Here is a 19496-nt window from a genome sequence, read left to right on the forward strand (position 1 = left end):
ACTAAATTGCTGGTCGCTGGTCGCTGGGCCTTTTGGGTGCTGGGTTGGCCTTTACTTTACTTTTTCCCCCTACGTCCTCTACTCCCCCCTCTTCTCTACTATCTTTGTTTGCTACTGGGTTCCCTTGAAGGGGTGGTTTGAAGAAGGCCGCAATACAAAACGCGATACAATGGCGAACGCGGATGCGATGCGATGTTGATGCGATGCGAGATTCCCCCCTCTCCCCCCCCCTTTTTTTTTTCCTTCTTTCTTTCATGGTCTGCAGGGTGGGTAGACGCGCTTCTCGCGACGTGAAACATGACTACCCTCACTCGGCGGGCGGGGAGGGGGAAGGAGGATGCCATACGAGGTACACGCTGCCTAGGTATGCAGTGAGTGGCTGTTAGGCACTCTGTAGGGTATGTAAGGAGGGGGGAATAAGGTGAGCACTCGCGGGAACATTGTGAACATGTGAAGACGGGACGAGGGCACAAAGCTGAATGAGGTGCTTGGAGGGTGCTGGCGGTGCTAAAAGATGCTAGGGGGCGCGGGCGTTGAACTGGACTTGAAACGAGGCTAGTGCAGGGGGGGCTTCCACTTCGGTTTAGCAGGAAGGTCACTTTCATAGTGGGAGAGGGAGATACGGTTGGATGGGAACTTAAATGTAAGGAAGGGGAGAAGAGGAGGGGAGAGGAAGTGGGTGAGAAGGGACGGAAAGGGGAGGGAGATAGAGGGTAGAGGGTAGAGAACCTGAAAGAAAGATGAGGTATGGCATTGCATGGTATAGCAATATACGACAAAGGTACGAGGTACAGAAGATGGTAGTTGGAAGTCGGACTCGGAGAGTGGAAACATGGATTTTTCCTTGGCCAGGATGATTCCCGTTCGTGTATGGTCAGTAACTAGGTAGGGGGGCATGAGAACCAGGTAGGCACGGTGGGTTCATGCGAGCACTTACGCAGTATGGAAGATGCGGAAGATATGCAAGTTATTGAAATTCTCTAGAGAAGGTGTTTACGAGGTTTCCTCGCTAGGCATGTGGAACAAGTAATGTTCTCGCAGCTAAGGCAGACTCCAAGTTGCTCAGGACCTCCAGCTCCAAGACTTTCAGCCGCTCGAGCCACCACAGAGCTCAACCGAGTAATCCTCGTGGAACTATCCGCGCTTGTACCTAAGACACGAACGAAAGGCGCGTGCGCGACGCGGTGTGGTATACTTTTGTGCGGGGGCGTGAGCCACCTCTCATTAGGTACCTAGGTAGGTAACAAGGGGACCGACAAGGTACAGACCGGCAGGGACGTGGATATCTGGGGTATGAGGTACTTGCCGAGGATGTACGTACATTCTTGCATAGGTAGGTATGTGTCGCGGATGCGGAGTATTGTAGAGACTTTGCGGGAGGTTGGTAGGCTAGGGTGGGTGCCAGGTAGGTAGGTAGATAGGTATGGAGGAGGTACATGCGGTAGCTGGATGTGGAGTGCAGGACACACGGCACGGCGAAACCTACGAAGAGTTGTATGTACGTAACTACCTGCCTAGGTAAATACCTACAGTAGGTAGATATGTCCTCCAGAGTACACCTGCGGAGGGTTCTGGGACGGGGACGGGGACGGGAACGGAGAATATCTCTATGGACCACACAGAGACATACACCGTCGCTCATGGACGGATAGGCTGTGGGTGAGTAGGGAAGTCTAATAGGGCTGATCATTACGGAGGACAGCTTCGGGTAGTTCACTGTCGATATTACCCAGGCACGAAAGGACACGGGTATTCAGTACCTAGGTAGGTATCGACAGGCACCAGAAGATACGGGTACAGAGGCATCTGGTTTAGCTACAAGCAGGGATGCAGCTTAAGCCTCCCTAGCCCTATCTACCTACCCACGCACCTACCTCTGTGTGTCTCGTACTTTTGGGCTTTGTCCATGCATCCGTACTGCGTACCGACTACTCCCGCCCACAAGCCACCAACCTTTTCTGCCAGCTGAGATTCTTCAGCCTCTCGGAGGTATATACCCCATAACTACCCAGCCCTTGATCAGCCGAGGGGGAAAAAGTCAATAACTTCGGTTGTTCCAGGCACTTGCTCACTTGCCTACCTAGGTAGGTATCTAGGTAGGTAGGTCGCTACTCAACTCGCCCACGCACTCGAGCCAGACGATCAGCTACCGAGATTGATAGCCGGCAGCCAGCCCAGCCAGCCCGCCAGTCCATCATCCACCACAAGCAACTTCTCTGTATACATTCTCCCGTGAACTCTGCACCCATCCACCGACGCACCGGTATATGCAGGGTTTTTGCTGACCCCCTTCCCCCATCTTTCTCCGCCTTGCCCTGCCCTGCCCTGCCCTCTGAATTCCGCGTTGCATGGCTTTTTCTTTCTTCGGGCTTTGTCGTCAACTCCACCTTACGAAAGTTCCCTTCCCATCCCCACACCACACACACACGAGCACGACCGGAGGATTCTCCGTAGTAGTGTCTCACTCGCGCGCGCGTGCTTTTTGGGTTTCCCTTGCGCACCGCCTGCCTGGCTTGCGGGCTGGCTGGGCTGGCGGGTATGCATACATGCACGAGAAGGTTTTGTCGTGGGTCATAGCATGCAGACTCTGGAGTCGAGGTGGAGAGGTGCATCTGTCGCTGTTTTAATGTCTGATCTGTACTGCACATTGTCCCGTGTCCTCTCTAGCTCTGTGGCTACGTGGCTACGTGTCTATGCGCGGCATTGTGCGAACTGTGTGGCGGGTGGGATGAATCATGGCATGGCATGTGAAAATCGGGCTTTCGGGAGGAGAAGTGAAGGGAACAGTACACAAATGTCTCGTGTGAGCCAGCGCCTTCTTGACGCCTGTGATGGCGCACAAGGCCGCTGGCGCTGTTGACTGGACATTCCTCAATAAGTTTCTCATTGCCTGACTGACCGACTCACAAATAATTTTGTCTGTGACCGCCCTTGAAGCTGGTGAACAGTATGCGTCCTGCTCTGGCGCTGACCAATACCTGCTCCGAGACCAAGATTTCCCGATCGTTTTGCCTGGCATGTTTCGTCGGCGGCATTCGACAGGCGAATGGTTTAGTCAGGCGATAGAGTCGACGCATAATGATGGTTGGGCAGATCGATGGGCGCATAGCCAGCTACTTCTGAACAGCAAGTGTGGGATAACAAACCATCGCCAGTCTAGGAGCAGAAGCTCGCCCATTATCGATCTGATCATTTCCTCAAGGTTGCGATAAAGCCTCGTCGGTCCTTTCGCTTACCGCCCTGTCGTCCAACTCATGCCATCCCTCGGCGCTTAGCTGTCGGGCGGTTCGACACAGTCTCAAAAGTCCCAGCTGACCTCAGAGGATAGACACTGGAACGTGATTCGCCGAGGGGCTGGACTTCAGCCTCGCCAAACCCCAGCGCTTATTTTCTGCGGACCGAGCTGAGCATCAGAACCAAGACGGGGATTGGCTCTTTCAGGTCTGCCGCGTGACTCGCTGTCCCTGGGGCGTCTGCCAAAGCGTGTATGTCTTGAAGGGCGCTTCCTCTGCGCAGTTGGCAGGAGCAGCCGCACACTGTCCGCCGAGTTGATATTCTTGGAATCCGTCAAGAGCCCGATTGGACATGAATGTGAAACAGCGCAACCGCCTTCATCTCGGCTACCTCTGTTCGTGGTCGATGCGCATGACCATTGCGGCGGCAAGAGGCGGACAGAATGCCGCTGTTGCTTCCATGTCCGCGTTAGACTCTGCCGGCAACGGCGAGACCGCTGCAGCCCGTCCTCCAAACCTCCTCCCATGACCTTGATCAGAGCCGGCATTGGCAGCTATCCCAGAGCTGCCAAACAACGAGTTGCACGGTATGACTGCCAAGTCCTTCAAGAGAGGCCCCCCGATCATCCGAGCCCACTCCTTTTGATCTTGCAGCGCGACGAAAGCGGTGCCATGCACCATTTCTGCCCATGCCATTGGCGGCATTTCACGATCTCTATCCGCCTGAATCAAGTCCAGGATCTCGGTTTCCACGCCTGCGCTATCCACGGCGCCCATCCCAGGCTCTCGACGGACCAGCACCGTCACCAAATGAATGTTCGTGCCTGCTTCTCCATGCGGCGGAAGAATCGTGACCTTGACGATAGACCCCCATGCATGCTCCTTCCGACCCACCGACACTCGAGGCTTTGATACCGGACTTCTTGGCAAGTTCGTGATTCCCGTGCTCCACCATTCAATCGGCGCATTTCGAGGCAGAGAGACAACCTCTACAGCGATGAAGGGAGGAAGGAACGTAGGTAAGTTGCCGTCATCCAGCAACACACCTGGCTGTGGGAGCAGATGAAGATGTTGGCCCACTGTCATCTGTGAAGTGAATGCGTTGAACGTCGCAGCACGATTATATTGCAGGTCCCACGCATCCACCCCTTCATCCCCATCGCCGCCTTCTTCGCCGGCAACGGACTGTGTCGGTCTCGTCCCGGTCAGATGAGTTTGCTGCCATATTCTGTTCGAAAGCTCTGCTCGAACAGGGCTATCCGTGCAACTTGCCAAAAATGCTACTCCCCAGGGCCACATATCGACACCTCGCTCTTGTCCAACGCGCCACAGGTGCTGCAGACTCAACACCGCCTGCTCGGGAAACCCTGCCTGCGAGAGCTCCATGGTGTGCGGAATGAGAGAGATTTGTCCGGCCATATGAACGACCTCCACCAACCCTGCATCATGGACATTGACTTGCGATTCTCCTTGTTTGTCTACTGGAACACAAATGGCCTGACTGTATGGTCCAATATTCGCCGGCGCCCAGTAGCTGCGACTCTGCACGTGCAGCCCTCGATGTTCTTCCTGAGTCTCCAGGTCGATTATCACAGTCAGACTGACTTCAGTATTCTCTGGTAGTGAGCATGCAATTGTGACGCGTGCCGGAGGATTGGGCTCACCCGAGCGGAAAAGCGAGGCATAGATCAGGTTGACTGCCCCAAAGTTTGACATATCCTTCAGTAACAAGGTCGTGGAGACGATGTTGGAAGGCGTGAGCGCTGTCGGCAGTCCGAGAAGGCGTGACCATGACTCGAGTAGGGATCTCAACTGATCGCATATGCCTTGCATTTGACCGGCAGCGCTGCTTGGAATTTTATCAAGCTCCAGGTTACTCCAAGTGATGTTGCATAACGCTAAATGTCCTGACGCCAGACACACGGCAGGTGGCAAGGTGTAGTTCAAACTTTGCTTTAGCCATTTAGAATCTTGATCGTTGAGCTTGTCTGCGGATCTGTCGACGTTTGACGTCTCTTGAGCTTCGACAGTTGTCAGAACGGCCTGGAACTGAGGATCAAATGCCTGTGGAACTCGAAGACACTCCTCGAGTGTCTCAGAAGGGTCTGCATCGTTGGCCTCTGTTTCGGGCTTCGCCAGCCGGAGATAACTCACGCCGCCTTCCCCAGTGAATGTAGATTGGTGTTCCGGCGCGACCACGATTCTTCTCCTCCACAGTCCTCTAGGCCCACTGACAGCCAGCGTTTCGTACTCTCCCCCTTCTCCCAGGACCGCTCCGCGAAGCCAGAACTCGTGTTCGGGGAAGAAAGGCTGGAGACCGTTGATGAGCTTTAGCTGAGTTTTCGGATCCGCCACGTTGGCCCAGAGAAGACTCTCTTTAATACCACCGCTTGCAATCTTGATAATTCTGGCATCACATCCAGCTACTCTCATGTCATCCAGTAAGCCGGTCAGCGATTCGCCACGTCCGACTGGAGGAGGCAGAGCAGGATATTGCCACAGGTATGCCAACGGCGTTAGACCGAGCCGGACTGCCACAGACTCGACTCTGGTGCGTTGGTAGGTCGAGAGTATGGCGCCTGAACATAGAGCATTCGCTTTGGGGTGAGCCTGCATAACTTCTCTCAACAAGGGTACCAAGTCTTCTGTCTCATCGAGCGACGGACCAAGGGCGCTTGCGTCGTAATACCGACCCGTTTGCACGGCCGAGCCTGTAATTTCTCGCCGATATAGCGGTATGCCGAGACACTCTGCGTAGAGAGGTATCACTGAGTGTCCAACCGTCTGGTACATGAAGCTGTTTAGATCCTCTCCTTCGGAGTCATCCCCTTCGTGAGGACTGACTGAGGGCGCATGTCCTTGTCCACTAGTCACAGATCTCGTGCTTGGGTAGAGGTTAGCAAGCGCTACGACCTTGTGCCCGTTCTTGAGGCAGTGTAGGATGCTGAACAGGGAGTCTTTGCCGCCCGAGATAAGGGCTATAACATTGAGCGAGTCGGACATCTCTCCAAGTCGACGCAAGAAGCAGTGAGTGCATCGATCGACTTCATTGAGGTATTGGGTCAGTCACCGCGTGGAGAGAAAACTGCAAGCACGGGCCAGGCTTCGTCAGACGATCACGCGATTAGAGCCCAATCTTGAACATAGGATACATATGTAGCCGATACTCATTATGCAGAGTCTGAGGGTGAGGTTTTTGAGATCGACTTTGGAATTGCGCTGAGAGAAATATGCTCCGAAGAAGTCTCTGGTCCGGCGAAGCATATGCTCGGAAGCTTCATATTCTTTCTATGGCGACGGTTCTCCCCCCTTCTCTCTACTATGCAACCCTTCTGAATTTATAGCACATATCCCTTCCTTGCCCTTAGCGCTTCTTTGCAGTGATTTTCTTCAAATCTTTGCTCCGGCCTCCTCTTTGAAGACATAGAAAGCCTATTCACGGTCATCAGTTTGTAGAAGACAATCACGATTCAAAGCAGGGTGCCCATACCTCCTGTATCACAGTCGCGATCAGCAGACCTTGTTTGCTGAATATCTTCGAGTTTATCATCGCTCTCCCGTCCTTCGCCCATGGAGATGTGACCTCGATGTACAGCAACTCATCGGCCCGGAAACCGTTGTGGGTGTGGAAGTGGATCGTATGGTTCAGACTGGTCATGATTTTCATCGCAGATGGGATTGGTGTCTTGCTTTGGTCTCCGATGCCCCAGGACCCGTGTGGAATGCCGTGAATGGACAAAGGACAATCCATGACATGGTAGTCGGATACGTGGACGATACCGAGAAGCTGAGCAGCAGTTCCTCTCGGCGATGAGATGGCCGGAGTGATCTGCGCAACCACCGGGGCTATGGTAGTGGCTGGACTCCTAGGATCTAGAAGGGAGGAAGCTGTAAGTATTTCCTCGCCCTGATTTGCCCCCGGAACTGACCTTGGTGAACATGCGGGAGTCTTTCGAACTTCATAAATGGCCCTCGCTCTGTACGTGCCAATTCAAAATCATCCAGACTGATTTCCCGCTTGCGCCTATCAATCCTCATCGGCACCGCATGCGTCATGGCTCGACCCGACCAAGGCGCATCGTTGACGAAACTTGTAGTTATCGTCACGCAGATCTTGTCGTCCTGTGCGATATTCACAATCCGCACTGCGAATCGTCGACCATTGCCTATCCGTTGCACCTTGTATGTCAACGGCTTCTGCGGACTAGGTGCCAGCATGAAATGCGTCTGCAGCGAGTCCAGCATGAATCCATCTGGAACTGTCTTCCACGCCGCTGCGGCCGCCTGGGCCATCATCAACGGGCCTGGATATGTATTTGTGACGTGGAACACCCACGGCTCATGAACGTTTGCGAAGACATCCTGATGGAGGGTGTTAAATTTCCCGACGACCTGTAAATTCTGCGGCCGAGGGTTTTGTTGCTTACCGGTGCGGTCTGCTTTAATTCAAGATGTGTTTCAAAATCCAGTGATTTGGGAGCCAATTCTTTGCTCGGGGCCATATCTGGAGCTCTTCTCTCTGCAGAAACCTGGCTATACCTTGGTCTACACAACGAGGTGCCTCATAGCAGTGAGAAACAATGCAAGCTTGGGCAGATGTTCATCTACAACGGAGTTCTGTATATCGAAAAGGATGGCAAGCTGCGAGTAAGGTAACGTTATGCGCAGCCACGCTTACTACCTACCTACCTATTCACTCCATCCGCCAATACTCCAATGCCGATGTCAATTTAGGTTCCACTTGAACCGAGGCAAAATCACTCCCTTCTTTCACCCTGTGGCGACCCTTATACACACGAGAAACGGAACTCCGCAGCATGAAGCCAGTCCACCAAGCAAGTCCATCTAGCTACTCATAGCCGACAAAGGCCAAGTTGGTCGCTCACTCGTCGTCATGTAATGCTACCAATTTGCAGCGGCGGTTGGCGTTGTGCCTCAGCCTTGCAATGCGCGACTCCCGCCTATAAACCCATCAAAAATCGGGGGGTCTATCGAAAGTGCATCTATATTTCTTCGCCTCACCTTCTGGGGAACAGAGTGAGATCTAGCAGCCAGCATTATACTATGAAAAGGCCCGGCGTCTCCATGTGCGCTTCATCTCAGCCTCTAAACTCCTCAGCCTTTTCGACCGGGCCAGCTCTTCCAACAGATGTTGTTCTCAAATTCTTTCCGTCAGTACTTGCCTTCTGACAAATTTTCGTCCACTCAAACTTGGACGCAAGCGCGCTGCTCCAAGTCAGTCTCAGCACGAGATATTGTCCTTGCCCGACTTCCAGACACTCCGGCGAGGTAAGCACGCTTCTAGGCCGGCGCGCAATTCAGTTTTGTACTCCAGATTCTGGCAAGACGAGAAAGAGCTGCCCAAGCGGCACTCGTGTGTCGTAACCGCAAACCGGTACATCAAAGGACTTTGAGCTGGCATGTTCTTGCAATCCTGGAAGGTACTGCAAGGCAGCTGTTCCGCTGTCCACTTGGAAGCGTGCCTTCCCTAGTGGTCGCATAGCGTTTATCGTTCACGATGGCTGGGTTTGATGGATCTTGAAATCCAAATAAATCCCGCAACCTAGCCATCATTCACCGCGCCCGATGAACCCTTCCCAATCGGATATGCAGCATGGACCTGGGATTCGCGTGGACCGAAGGCCAGGGAGTAAGAAACTGGACCTTCTATGCTGTATCCAGAGATGTATGTCTCGATGTCGTGCTGGACGCCGGACGCACTTGCGGCGAAGGGGCTTTGTCTGCGTGGTCCTTCCGGAAAGCCACGATGGCCGCCTCGATGGCTTTGACGCGATCCTCGTAATTCCGGATCTCGCGTAAGTTCGGCGCCCGGCCAAACACCTCCTTCTTCCTTTCGTAGTCGTCCCAGAAGCTGCTGTTGGCTCGGTTGGCCGCCAGATTCCACTGCTCCAGGCAGCCTTCCTCTTTCTCGTTGAGATGCAGAAAGGCGTACATATCAGCGCGCCTCGCTTTTACCTCTTCCGGCGGAATGTCAGATATCTCCGCCCGCAGCCGGGTCCCGACGTGCCTGTCGTCACAGCCGAAGCCCCGGACGATCAGGAATGTGGGCACCACGATGATCACCACTGTGATGAGCTGGCTGACCAGGTCCGACATGCCGATGGTGACGACGTGCGCGCCGAAGGCGAGCCAGGAAATCCAGCGCACAAGTTCGTACGCCAGAAATTCCCTCGAGCCCGACTGTTTCCTCCTGCTCTCGTCTCGGCTGCGGACAGGCCACGTTCCGACTCTCTTGGTCTCGTCCTTCGTGCCTACTGGCTTCGGGTTGTAGACGAAGATCTCGCGCACCAAACAGTCCGGGATGAAAAGCACGGCGGCTCTGGCGTCTGGCAAGATCACCATGACTTTGGCTTCTGGCAGCTTGCTGAGTCTGTCCTTGTCGAAAACCGTGCTATTCACGCTGGGTCGCTTTTTGGCGGATGCTAGAAGTTCAGGTTCCCCCAGCGCCAGCGCGGTCCTCGTTTCCTCGACAATGGCTGCGTCGAGCCAGGTAGTGTTGCGGTTGACCAGATATGCCCTCCCAGCGGTGGAAATCACCATCGACATGGCGTTGGCGAAGCCCCACCAGTCTCCCATCAGGACGGTAATCACGATAAATCCAGCCTGGAAAATGGTTCCGATAAGCAGCGCTATCCAGATGTCGAGAGCGAAGGAATGAGCCTTCGCATTGATGGTCCACTCGACACAAGTTCCGGATGTCTCAAAGTCCTGTTCGCTGAGCCAGCGGCTGAACCACCCCGCCAGACTGGGCGTACAGATATTGGCGGAAAAGTTGAACAGCTGGAAGCCTGCCTGTTTGGCTGTAAACTCGTCGCTTGCGATGACATAGGCGCCGAGGAGCGGCATGTACTCGAGATATCGGCTTCGGACCAGCTTGCCCACATGGTTGTTGACCTGTTCGGCACCAAGGAGCGTTACGATACCCAATGCGTCGAGTCGAAATGGCTGAAAGTTTCGCAGGTAGCCCAGCAAAACCATATTGGGGTATTGGTGCTCCGATGGGGAGGCTGTTGTGGCGGAAGCGGTCCTGTAGCGAAGATCGACCCGTGAGAAGGATAGGAAACCCGTGCATTCCTTGGTTCACTCCAGGTTCCCATCAGCCTTTTTCGAAGGCAGTCTCAACTTGGGGGCAATCGTGCCACACTCATCAGGTGTCTCTCCAGCCTGTGAATAGGTAGGGGATGTCCAGCGATCTGGAGGGGTAGTGGCTGCTTCCCAGACTCAATCCGTTCCAGCCTGAAACGACACAATGTCCAATTGCCAAAGAGGACAAAAGCCACGGCGACTGTGACAAGTAGAACGGCTGCGATCCCTTCAATAGTTGGTTGCTGCATGCCAGCCTGTCCGTCAGGCATAGATCAAGGAGAATCTGGAGAAAGAGCTTGCTACCAGGCCAACGAGGCTATCCCTGGACAGGCGTAGCGGGCTGTTGGGCACATATCGATGCCTAGACCAAACAAATCGCAGGCTATTGATCTCGGCATGAAGGAGACCCCCGGTACGTTGATGCAATCCCTTTCGACAGAAGGCTGGCTGGTCTCCATCTCGATCCAACTGATCCATTCCCAATCACTGGATGGTTCGTTCTAGGCAAGGCCTTGAAGCCGCCTTTCTCAGGGTCCCTGGCGGCCTGTCGGGCTCCTTTCGGTCGATCGGCGGTGAACGTTGTCCGCTCATGTCCGGGGTATGCACAACACCAGGGACATGACTCCCTTGATGAAAGATCCTGCGGGGAAGCCGAACATGTTCAATCCGCCTCTCCACTTGATCTTGATGCTTTTGAGGAAGCCCAGGATACGGAGGACCGCGACTGCCTCTCCAAATCGGCTCCACAGACCTCACGCGCTCAATCGAAGGCTCAAAATGCTGTTCGCTTGCATGAGAGTGGGGTGCGCGTATATGCATGTTGAATGCTTACCGAGGCCCGACAGATCCCTCTCCTCAGGAGTTGCCCAATATATCGAATGCCGTATCAGTCGAAACAGCATCCAACACCGGCAAAAATACACCACGTTTGAACCGGACAGGGATCCCTCCTCTGACCCTTTAAGTGTCGCTTCTCTCAAACTCTGGGCCAATTTCGTTTGACATGCCCGGATTGAACCTCCAGGGCGCCTCTGCCACCGTCACAGGCGCAGGCTCCGGTAAGACAGATACCATATTCAATGGATTTCCTTAATTCTTTGCCTTTTTTGACGGGTCATGTTCACTTACACTGCGAATGCCCGCTTCAGGCATCAACTTGGCCTTTGCACGGGCTCTTTTTGAGAAAGGCTGCAATGTCCTGATTGCAGATATCAGCCTTCGACCCGAGGCACAAGCATTTGTCGACTCGGCCGCGCAGAAAGGCGGGCCCAAGGTCGTCTTCCAGCAGACAGATGTCACGGACTGGGCCCAGCTCGAAAGAACGTTCGAAGTCGCCAAGAAGGAGTTTGGCACCGTGCCTGACCTAGTGTGTCCCGGGGCTGGGATCTACGAGCCTGTAAGTCGGAGACGAGAAGCAGATTCACCAGTTCTCTTGCTCTGTCTTCCTCAACCTGTTGTTTCTTCTTTTTCACGTTACTCCCAAGTGTTGCCTCACAAGGGAATGGAAGACGGATAGCTGACCTCGTGGAAATAATGATCAATAGCCGACCTCCGGCTTCTGGGGCGATGTGGATTCACCATCCCACTACAAATTGTTCGACATCAACATTGTTCATCCCATCAAAATGACGCGAATGGCCATTCGACACCTGCTGCGTGCCAAGAAGGTAGGCACCGTCGTCTGCATTGCCAGCGTCGCCGCGGAAACCGTCAGTGTCACTACGCCCTTATACCAAGCATCGAAGCATGCTGTTGGCAGCTTTGTCATGGGGATGGGTGCTGCAGAGAAGATCTGCGGCGTCCGCGTCGTCGGAGTCGCTCCCGGGTACGTATATGGGCGCTCTTTGCCTTGCCTGCAATCCTCCCCATTTTGGACAATGCCTCTAATCTGCCCCAAGAATGATGCTTCCATGAGTATAGAGGCTGATCAATGAGAAATCTACCTCTTGCAGGACCATCGCAACGCCTCTCCTCCTGGAAGATCCCGGCGTCGCTGGCTGGGTCGACCCAACCAAGGACAAGATGCTCGACCCCAGCGTCATCGCCGACGCCATGATCGCTCTGGCCGAGAATCCCAACGACCGGTATCCCCCGGGCACGCTCTTGGAGGTGATTGACGAGGGCCAAGACACATGGCGCAGCATTCCCGTCTTCAACAACCCCGGGCCCCCGAGGTTGAACTTGGTCAGCAACAAGGAAAGCCTCGCACTGGAGACGATCCAGAAGATTTTGAAGCAGGAAGCTGAGTGATATTGAGTTTAGCTAGCTTACTCATAGATCTGTATGATTCACTCAACGGCAAAGTCGTGGGATGGAAGTCATCACCTATCGTATTACTGGCTTCCCAACAACCTCGTCTGCAGGATCAGGTTTATTGTTTATTCTTCTGCCTTCTCTATCGCCTCTAGTCTGGATCTAATTGTTTTCTGCATGCACTTGTCGCCCATACGCGTCGAGGAGTGAACTCTCACCTCAAATTTTGAGCAAATGCAATCCCAGGATCGAATCCGGAGGCGAAGCCTTGAAAGTCCATCAAGTAGGATTTCTAGACGCCCCTCAAAGTTTACCCGCATGTGCTCATGGAAGCAATGCAGACCGGAGCCTACTTTCCACAAGCATCCTCGCCCTCCTGTGATCGTTGAGCCGGTTTGTGCTTCTTCACAGCTCGACCTTGGTTGAGCTCTCGCGGTTATCGGACAAGCACCACTGGATCCCTTCGACGATGACTTCATCCCACCGCCTACTGGCCTTGAGAGTTTCGAACCGCCTGAAGCCGTGTGGCAGGCCGGGAAAGACGTGGACTTTGGTTGGTACCCTGGAGAGGATCGTCAGCCAATCCAAATCTATACCAGAAAACACCCCTGACAGAACTGCAGCCCCGTCAAGGAGCATGCTTTGAAAGCCACTTACCCATTCCTCTTCAGCTTGTCAGCGTACAAGAGCGCTTCATCCCGCAAAGGGTCCATCCCCGCAGCCACGACGACGGTCTTGGGTATGCCCTTGACCTTGTCGTCCGGGGCCAGCACTGGGCTGAGAAATATGTCCGTCGGGTCCGTGTCGGCGCTGTCCCAGACGTCGAGGAACATGTTGATCTGCGTGTGCGGGAGCACGGGGGCATGCTCGTTCTGCCACCAACTGGACCTCTCCTTAGAGGCCAACTGCTCGAACGGATACGCCTTGGGGTGCAGGATCCACGGGATGAGAAGCAGTTGGCCGATGATTGTCAAGTTGGTGTCACCACTGTTGAGATCTTGTGCTGCTCGGAGCACAACAGCTGCTGTGAGGCCGCCTCCAGCGGAGATGCCGCCCACAATCACCTTCTTGGGATCGCCACCGATGGAAGCGATGTTCTTGCCGAGCCAGAGAAACGCGTCCCATGCGTCGTTGTGCTGGGTTGGATACCGGAAGTCCGGTGTGTGGCGGTAGTTGACGTGTACGACGATAACGGGGTTAGGGGACATGGCAACTACGCGGGCACAGGCGGCGTCCTCAGTGTCGAGGCTGCCGAAGAGGTAGCCGCCGCCATGGAAGAACAGGTAGACTGGCAGCGGCCCCGTCGTGGACGAATCGATACCCTTAGGTTTGTAGATGCGGGCTGGTACAGTGGAGTGATCCTGTGTAGGAATATCGGCGTCATGCCAGCTCACTTTATCCAAGAGTCCTGCGAGAGAAAAGGTATATTTATGTCAGCACTCGTAATATCAATTCGGCATCACGGAGACTGGTGCATGGATGGCAGGCACAGGCAGTAGCGGCAATATCACGAGTATGTCGAGGCCCCTTTCGACCATCAAACACTACATGAGAACCATGCAGTGCCGGGACAGCCTTCTGATAGCCTTCTGAACATATGAACTGCTGGGGCGAACCGACCTGATGCCTCGAGGACTGTCTTGGATGCTGTCACCCTGCCCGCGTTCGTTGCCCTCCTGAGGTCTGCCGGAGTCTGCCCCGGTGCCAGCCCCGCGGGAGGGATATTGGTCACTCGCACGAATTCCTCCCACTCGGGATTGGGTCCTTGGTATTGCGAATAGTCGGCCATGGCTGCTATGTCTTGTCAGAGCCACACAGCCCTGGTATCCTCGAGGGGTAAGATATACCCTGTGAGCCCCGTTGAAGGTCAAGCAAGCATCATCGGTATTGTTAAAAGCTGTGGCGGGCCGGCGGCTAACCGGCAAGTGACTGGAGCCCCTAAATAACCGGAGATCAGACCTGCGCGGGCTCGGGTTGGAGAAGTCCGGCTGTTCAAAAAGACGACCTCCTTCTCGGAGAGCAATTGTCCACCATCAACTCCGTATACGGAGAAATATGCGGTTACAGCCTCCCCAATCCCCCAGACGCATGTCGAACGATGGCGCCTTGGGTTCGGTTGAAAGCTCGAAACGACCCCTCTCCAGGGGTGAACTCTCCCCGCACCGATCCGGCTATTGCTCAGTCCCTTGGAATCGAAATTGTCCTTTGGCGTCACATATTATGAGATGGCCGCAGCCTGCGGGCTGGCTCCTGCCAGGAGGCTAGGCCAGGAGAATTAATCGCCATAAGCAAGAAGATAATAACGATAGATCGTTTAGTCTTGACTGAACAAGAATCCCCATTTGAGGCTTTGACAAGATGTCGTACAAAGGACAAACAGCTTTCCTGACAGGCATGAAGGGCCACGATATCTTCCTTCAGAGGAGTGTGGGCTGATTTGTGTGTGTGGTAGGTGGTGCCAGCGGCATCGGACGAGCAGTTACCAAGATGCTCGTCGAGAAAGGGTCGGTGTTCCCCTTTGTCCAAAATCTTTCACGTCGGATCTGGATAGCCCTCTCACATGTATACCGATAACAGGATCAAAGTCTACGTGGCAGACAGAGACCTGAAGGGCGCCCAGGCAGTGGCCGAAGAGCTGAACAGAGGGGGCGACAAGGCTGTCTGGACGGTTCAGGCCGATGTTGCAGACTGGGACTCCCAGCGAAGCGCGTGGGAAGCCGCCGAAGCTGAATTCAAGCGTATCGACTATGTCTTTCCCATTGCCGGCATCGGAGAGACGCGAGCATTTCCCAACAGGCCAAACTCCACGGGATATGAGAAGCCTGACCTGAGCGTACTCGAGGTCGACTGCATCGCTGTCATCTACTCGGTCTCCCTGGCAGTCCAGCATTTCCGCCGCCAGCAACCCAATAAATATGGCTTCAAGGGGAAAAGTAAGTTCTGTCATGCCGCACCTTTTTGACGTCGACGATCCCTTCGTTGTTGTTGTTGTCGTTGTTGTTTGTCGTAACCAACATTTCATCTAGTCATGCCGGTGGCCTCAGTCTGTGGCTTCTATATCCACCAAACCGTACCAATATATACGGCGGCAAAGCAGTACGTTCCCCTCCCCTCCCCTGCTTCCTTGAAGCGAAGCAGCATCAGCCTGCCATGGGCGTGTCTGGAAGAGAGAGAAAAAGACTTACAAGAATCCCTCCCAGTGCCGTCGTGGGACTCGTCCGTTCGTACGGCAAGATCCTCGCCGAGGAGAAGATCACGCTCAACGCCGTGTGCCCTAACAAGATCCGGACGGGCATCTCGACTGCTGCCATGTACGACAAGGCCGAGAAGCTCGGTGTCCTGGTGCCCATGGAGAAGCTTCTGGAGGCGTTTGAGTCGTTACTGGGCGAGAACCCCATGTCGGGAGAGTGCCTCGAAGTCGCGCCCAAGCTCGGCGTCCGAGTCGTGCAGTTTGTGCCCTTCATCAACGAAGAGTCGCGGCTGAGTGCTGAGACGACCTATGAGCGGTCCCATTATCTCCATGAGCCAGTCACAGATGACAAGGTTTAGGGAGAAGAAGCTTTTCGGTTTGGCGTGGATCCTGCGAGATCCAAGATTCGTCTTTTTGTGGTTCATCCATCGTGCCCCCGGAAAGCTAGAGAGTGGGTGGGGGGAAATTGCCCAGCACCCACACGTTCCTCTCGAGATCTCGAGTCAATTCAAACCCTCAACTTCCTGATTCGCTTCATCCAAAACTCGACGATACCCATAAGAATGGGAGAGCTTAACAGGTGATGGCGGAGCGTAATAAATTTCCGAAATCATATCTTGGGGTCAGGCACCATTGCTTGCCCCCGTATGATCCAGCCTCGTGCTCCCTTACACCCAAACGATCGGGTATTCGAGTATACTGCGAAAACAGGATCACATCTTGGTCTTGACTTCTGCGACCCGTGTTCTTTGCTTTGAGTTGCATATTAGACCCTTCATCTCTCGCAAGTCCACGTCGAGTGAGAGTATGCACGAGTTCGACCACGAACGGCACAGCGCCTCACAGTCTCCAACGCTGTCATACCATGCCTCGGGTCAGGTACATTCATTGAGTGGGGGGGAAGTAGTTCCTTTCCGGGCTGTTCAGCTGGACCGGGGTTTCACTCCAGCTCGTCGGGCTGTGCCGCAGGGAAAAGTTGCCTACTGCTGTGTGACTCGCATCGACATGCTCAAACCGAGTGCCAAGCCATGACCATGCCAGGCTTATCGGTGAAAAAGCAATGTCGGACCCATATGGAGAACGAATCAACTCTTCTGTTTTGTGTGCTAAGCCTCGGACAAGCGAAGCTTGGGGTGCTTGTGTGATGCGATCTGCAGGGGGACAAGACCACTCATCGATCGAGGTGCCTGAGGACCGCCACGTCATCGAGCGAGGAAATCAGGGCCCATTGAGACACAGAGATAACGCAATGGATGCAGCACAGACCATCTCCACGTACAAGCTGAAGGCTCCGTAGGCTATAAAGAGCTTTCTTTCCCTCCCTTCCCAGAATCTTTTGACCAGGCACCACGAGCAAACAATCCTGCCACCACCACCTCCCCAACCAATTAAACAAAACTCAACAATAACACACCTAATCATGGACAACCTCCTCAAAGAAGGCGAGCAATTCGTCGACAACCAAGGAGGCAACAACAACCAAGGGAATGACCAAAGCCAGAACGACCAACAGTCTCAGCAACAGGACCAACAACAGGGCCAGCAAGGAGGCGGCAGTGGCGGCATGATGAAGAGCTTTGAGCAGAACGCCGGGGACTCTTATGTCAATCAAGGTACGACGACTTTTGTTTACTCCTCAACATTTGAGCCACACATTTCTGGTTGGCTGAAGACTGACTTTGGATGCAGGGGTCAACAAGTTCTTGAACAACGAGGGCGTCCCGACTGCCATGGACGGCGCGATCGATGGAGCTGTTGACACCGAAGTCAACAACCTCGAGAAGAACTTCTAGACTGCCTAGCTACTCCGTCCGTGGGTTGAGTTCGGTGAGATGAGGAATAGGAGCAGAGAAGGGAATAGCAGCGTCCTGAAATCGTATGTGTCAGATGATAAATCAGAAGATAACAGAATGGGAAAATCAAATCGTCATATTGATTGAACAGCGCCCGAAAATTTCCTGCCTCCCATGCCTTCCTAAACGCCTGAAACCGCTGCCGTCTTCATCAATCGTCCCTGCCCCGCTATGAAATGTCGCCGCCCCTCTCCCGCCTCGCTTATGGATATCCCCGATGCACAAGAGGGGAAGTGCCTAGCGCCCTTGTGGCATCAGGGGGGCGAGAGCCGAGCTCTCTCCTAGATGGAGGCATTCAAACGCTCAGACAATTTCTTTTCATGCCCCTACATTCGGCCACTTAGGCAGAAAACTAAACACCTGATGCAATCTACGCTACCTATGCGCCTTGCACGAATGTCAAGCTCAATGCAGGCATCCGGGAGCAGCGTTTGCTACCAGAGAAAGAAACAGACCTAGAGTTTGCAACAGTCGTTTGACTACATGCGCAGCAAACATGACGCTGCAGCCCACGGCCTCTAGATAAAGGACACCCAATGGCAACGGTCTGCGAGCCACAACGTGAACTTTCAATCTCTCCATCCCAAGTTTTATCTTCCACCTGTCTCTATTTCTTCTTGGCTGACCACTCCTCAGCCCACTGCGTGTTGGAGCCCGGACAACTATCGACCGGGGTCCGAGGACGTGATCCAACCCTGCTACTCCAGGCCTTCTGAACAGGTCTCCTTTGCTCGGTCCCGGAAGACTTTGGCATCGTTGGGTCATCTCGGATACCGCGTTGTTCAACAGCCAACAGCCACCACATGCCGGATCTAGGGGTTTCCTGGGCTCTTGCTCAAACGGTTGACGGCGCTCTCAAGATCAGCAAAGATGCACTTTTGGCTGCTTCTGGGGACAATATTCAGCCGTTTGTATTGGCAGCCTGCGAGAAATTCGGCGTCACGCTCGCCATTTCCAGCTTTACGCAGGTAAAGATTGAGGATATGCTGCGAAAACAAGACAAGACCCCAGTCCAGAAATTCTGGTCTGCTACATTTGGCTGGGCAAAGGGCGACTCGACGGTTTTTTTGTCACGTAGCGTTGAAGGCATACGCTTTTTGTCCCTCGCAGCCGCACTAGTTTCATCATGCAACAGCTTTGATGCTGCCACAGTATTGGCAACCATCATTCAGGGCACCGCTGAAGACGAGGAACTCAGTCCCACTCTCTACCAATTGAAGGACCTTCTCGACGTTCTTGAGCCAAGACTCAATCATTCTCGATTCTTAGATGTTGTTTTCGGCTATCAAGCTCTGCTTTCTCGATCATCCAATGACTTCTATGGAAGCCCTGCTGTCCCAAGTCCAGAAGCAATCCAGAAGCTGGTTGATAGCTTTAGAGAGTTGTCCCGCGTTGGACCTGCAGACGTACGAAGTCTCAAAATCACCCTAGGAAGATTCGCCGCCTGGGTCTCGGCCTTTACGCGTTGGTGCGTCGAAATTCCTTCCATAATATGCAACGAAACGGGGGAAGTGATTGTGGACCAGCCAAATGCACAAGTGACTATTTGCATCTCAAAGGACGACAAGTACAAGAACAGGATTGAGATAGAAACCATTTATGAGTACAACAGCAGTCAACAGCTTGTCAGTGCTATTGTGAAGGACGGATCTGATCCTATATTGGCAACTGGCATGGTGACAGTCGAAACCCACGCACTGTTTCTCCTGAGTAGACTCAGATTTAACGATGGCTTGGGCAGAGAAGCATGTGCTCAAGCACTACCATATCTGTTCATCGGGTCAAGTCGAGATTCCTTGAGGTGAACTTGCAGAATCCCACCGATCGATTGCTCGATTTAGTACATCCATTGGATCCCTT

The 19496-nt window shown here is 53.9% G+C and overlaps 8 protein-coding genes across 8 annotated transcripts; 4 read left to right on the forward strand and 4 right to left on the reverse strand.

The window, feature by feature from the left end:
- Window positions 1–3620: 3620 nt before the first annotated feature.
- Z520_06484 (uncharacterized protein) lies at window positions 3621–6236 on the reverse strand (the record flags this gene model as incomplete). The annotated part of the gene is made up of 1 exon (XM_016776984.1): window positions 3621–6236. The coding sequence occupies one exon, from the start codon at window positions 6234–6236 to the stop codon at window positions 3621–3623; it is 2616 nt and encodes an 871-aa protein (XP_016631829.1).
- A 387-nt stretch (window positions 6237–6623) lies between these two features.
- Z520_06485 (uncharacterized protein) lies at window positions 6624–7735 on the reverse strand (the record flags this gene model as incomplete). Its single annotated transcript, XM_016776985.1, has 4 exons — window positions 6624–6665; window positions 6724–7106; window positions 7163–7625; window positions 7661–7735. 4 exons carry the CDS (start codon window positions 7733–7735, stop codon window positions 6624–6626), a joined length of 963 nt encoding a protein of 320 aa, XP_016631830.1.
- A 1165-nt stretch (window positions 7736–8900) lies between these two features.
- On the reverse strand, window positions 8901–10232 carry Z520_06486 (uncharacterized protein; the record flags this gene model as incomplete). Its single annotated transcript, XM_016776986.1, has 1 exon — window positions 8901–10232. One exon carries the CDS (start codon window positions 10230–10232, stop codon window positions 8901–8903), a length of 1332 nt encoding a protein of 443 aa, XP_016631831.1.
- Window positions 10233–11343: 1111 nt separating this feature from the next.
- Z520_06487 (uncharacterized protein) lies at window positions 11344–12590 on the forward strand (the record flags this gene model as incomplete). Its single annotated transcript, XM_016776987.1, has 4 exons — window positions 11344–11398; window positions 11489–11736; window positions 11885–12165; window positions 12293–12590. 4 exons carry the CDS (start codon window positions 11344–11346, stop codon window positions 12588–12590), a joined length of 882 nt encoding a protein of 293 aa, XP_016631832.1.
- Window positions 12591–12998: 408 nt separating this feature from the next.
- Window positions 12999–14382, reverse strand: Z520_06488 (uncharacterized protein; the record flags this gene model as incomplete). The annotated part of the gene is made up of 3 exons (XM_016776988.1): window positions 12999–13155; window positions 13251–14001; window positions 14214–14382. 3 exons carry the CDS (start codon window positions 14380–14382, stop codon window positions 12999–13001), a joined length of 1077 nt encoding a protein of 358 aa, XP_016631833.1.
- Window positions 14383–15153: 771 nt separating this feature from the next.
- Window positions 15154–16142, forward strand: Z520_06489 (uncharacterized protein; the record flags this gene model as incomplete). Its single annotated transcript, XM_016776989.1, has 3 exons — window positions 15154–15526; window positions 15620–15689; window positions 15794–16142. 3 exons carry the CDS (start codon window positions 15154–15156, stop codon window positions 16140–16142), a joined length of 792 nt encoding a protein of 263 aa, XP_016631834.1.
- A 1061-nt stretch (window positions 16143–17203) lies between these two features.
- Window positions 17204–17576, forward strand: Z520_06490 (uncharacterized protein; the record flags this gene model as incomplete). Its single annotated transcript, XM_016776990.1, has 2 exons — window positions 17204–17396; window positions 17473–17576. The coding sequence occupies 2 exons, from the start codon at window positions 17204–17206 to the stop codon at window positions 17574–17576; spliced, it is 297 nt and encodes a 98-aa protein (XP_016631835.1).
- An 863-nt stretch (window positions 17577–18439) lies between these two features.
- On the forward strand, window positions 18440–19441 carry Z520_06491 (uncharacterized protein; the record flags this gene model as incomplete). The annotated part of the gene is made up of 1 exon (XM_016776991.1): window positions 18440–19441. The coding sequence occupies one exon, from the start codon at window positions 18440–18442 to the stop codon at window positions 19439–19441; it is 1002 nt and encodes a 333-aa protein (XP_016631836.1).
- Window positions 19442–19496: the final 55 nt, after the last annotated feature.

The sequence above is a fragment of the Fonsecaea multimorphosa genome, assembly GCF_000836435.1.
Source record: "Fonsecaea multimorphosa CBS 102226 unplaced genomic scaffold supercont1.12, whole genome shotgun sequence".
NCBI classification, from domain to species: Eukaryota; Fungi; Ascomycota; class Eurotiomycetes; order Chaetothyriales; family Herpotrichiellaceae; genus Fonsecaea; species Fonsecaea multimorphosa.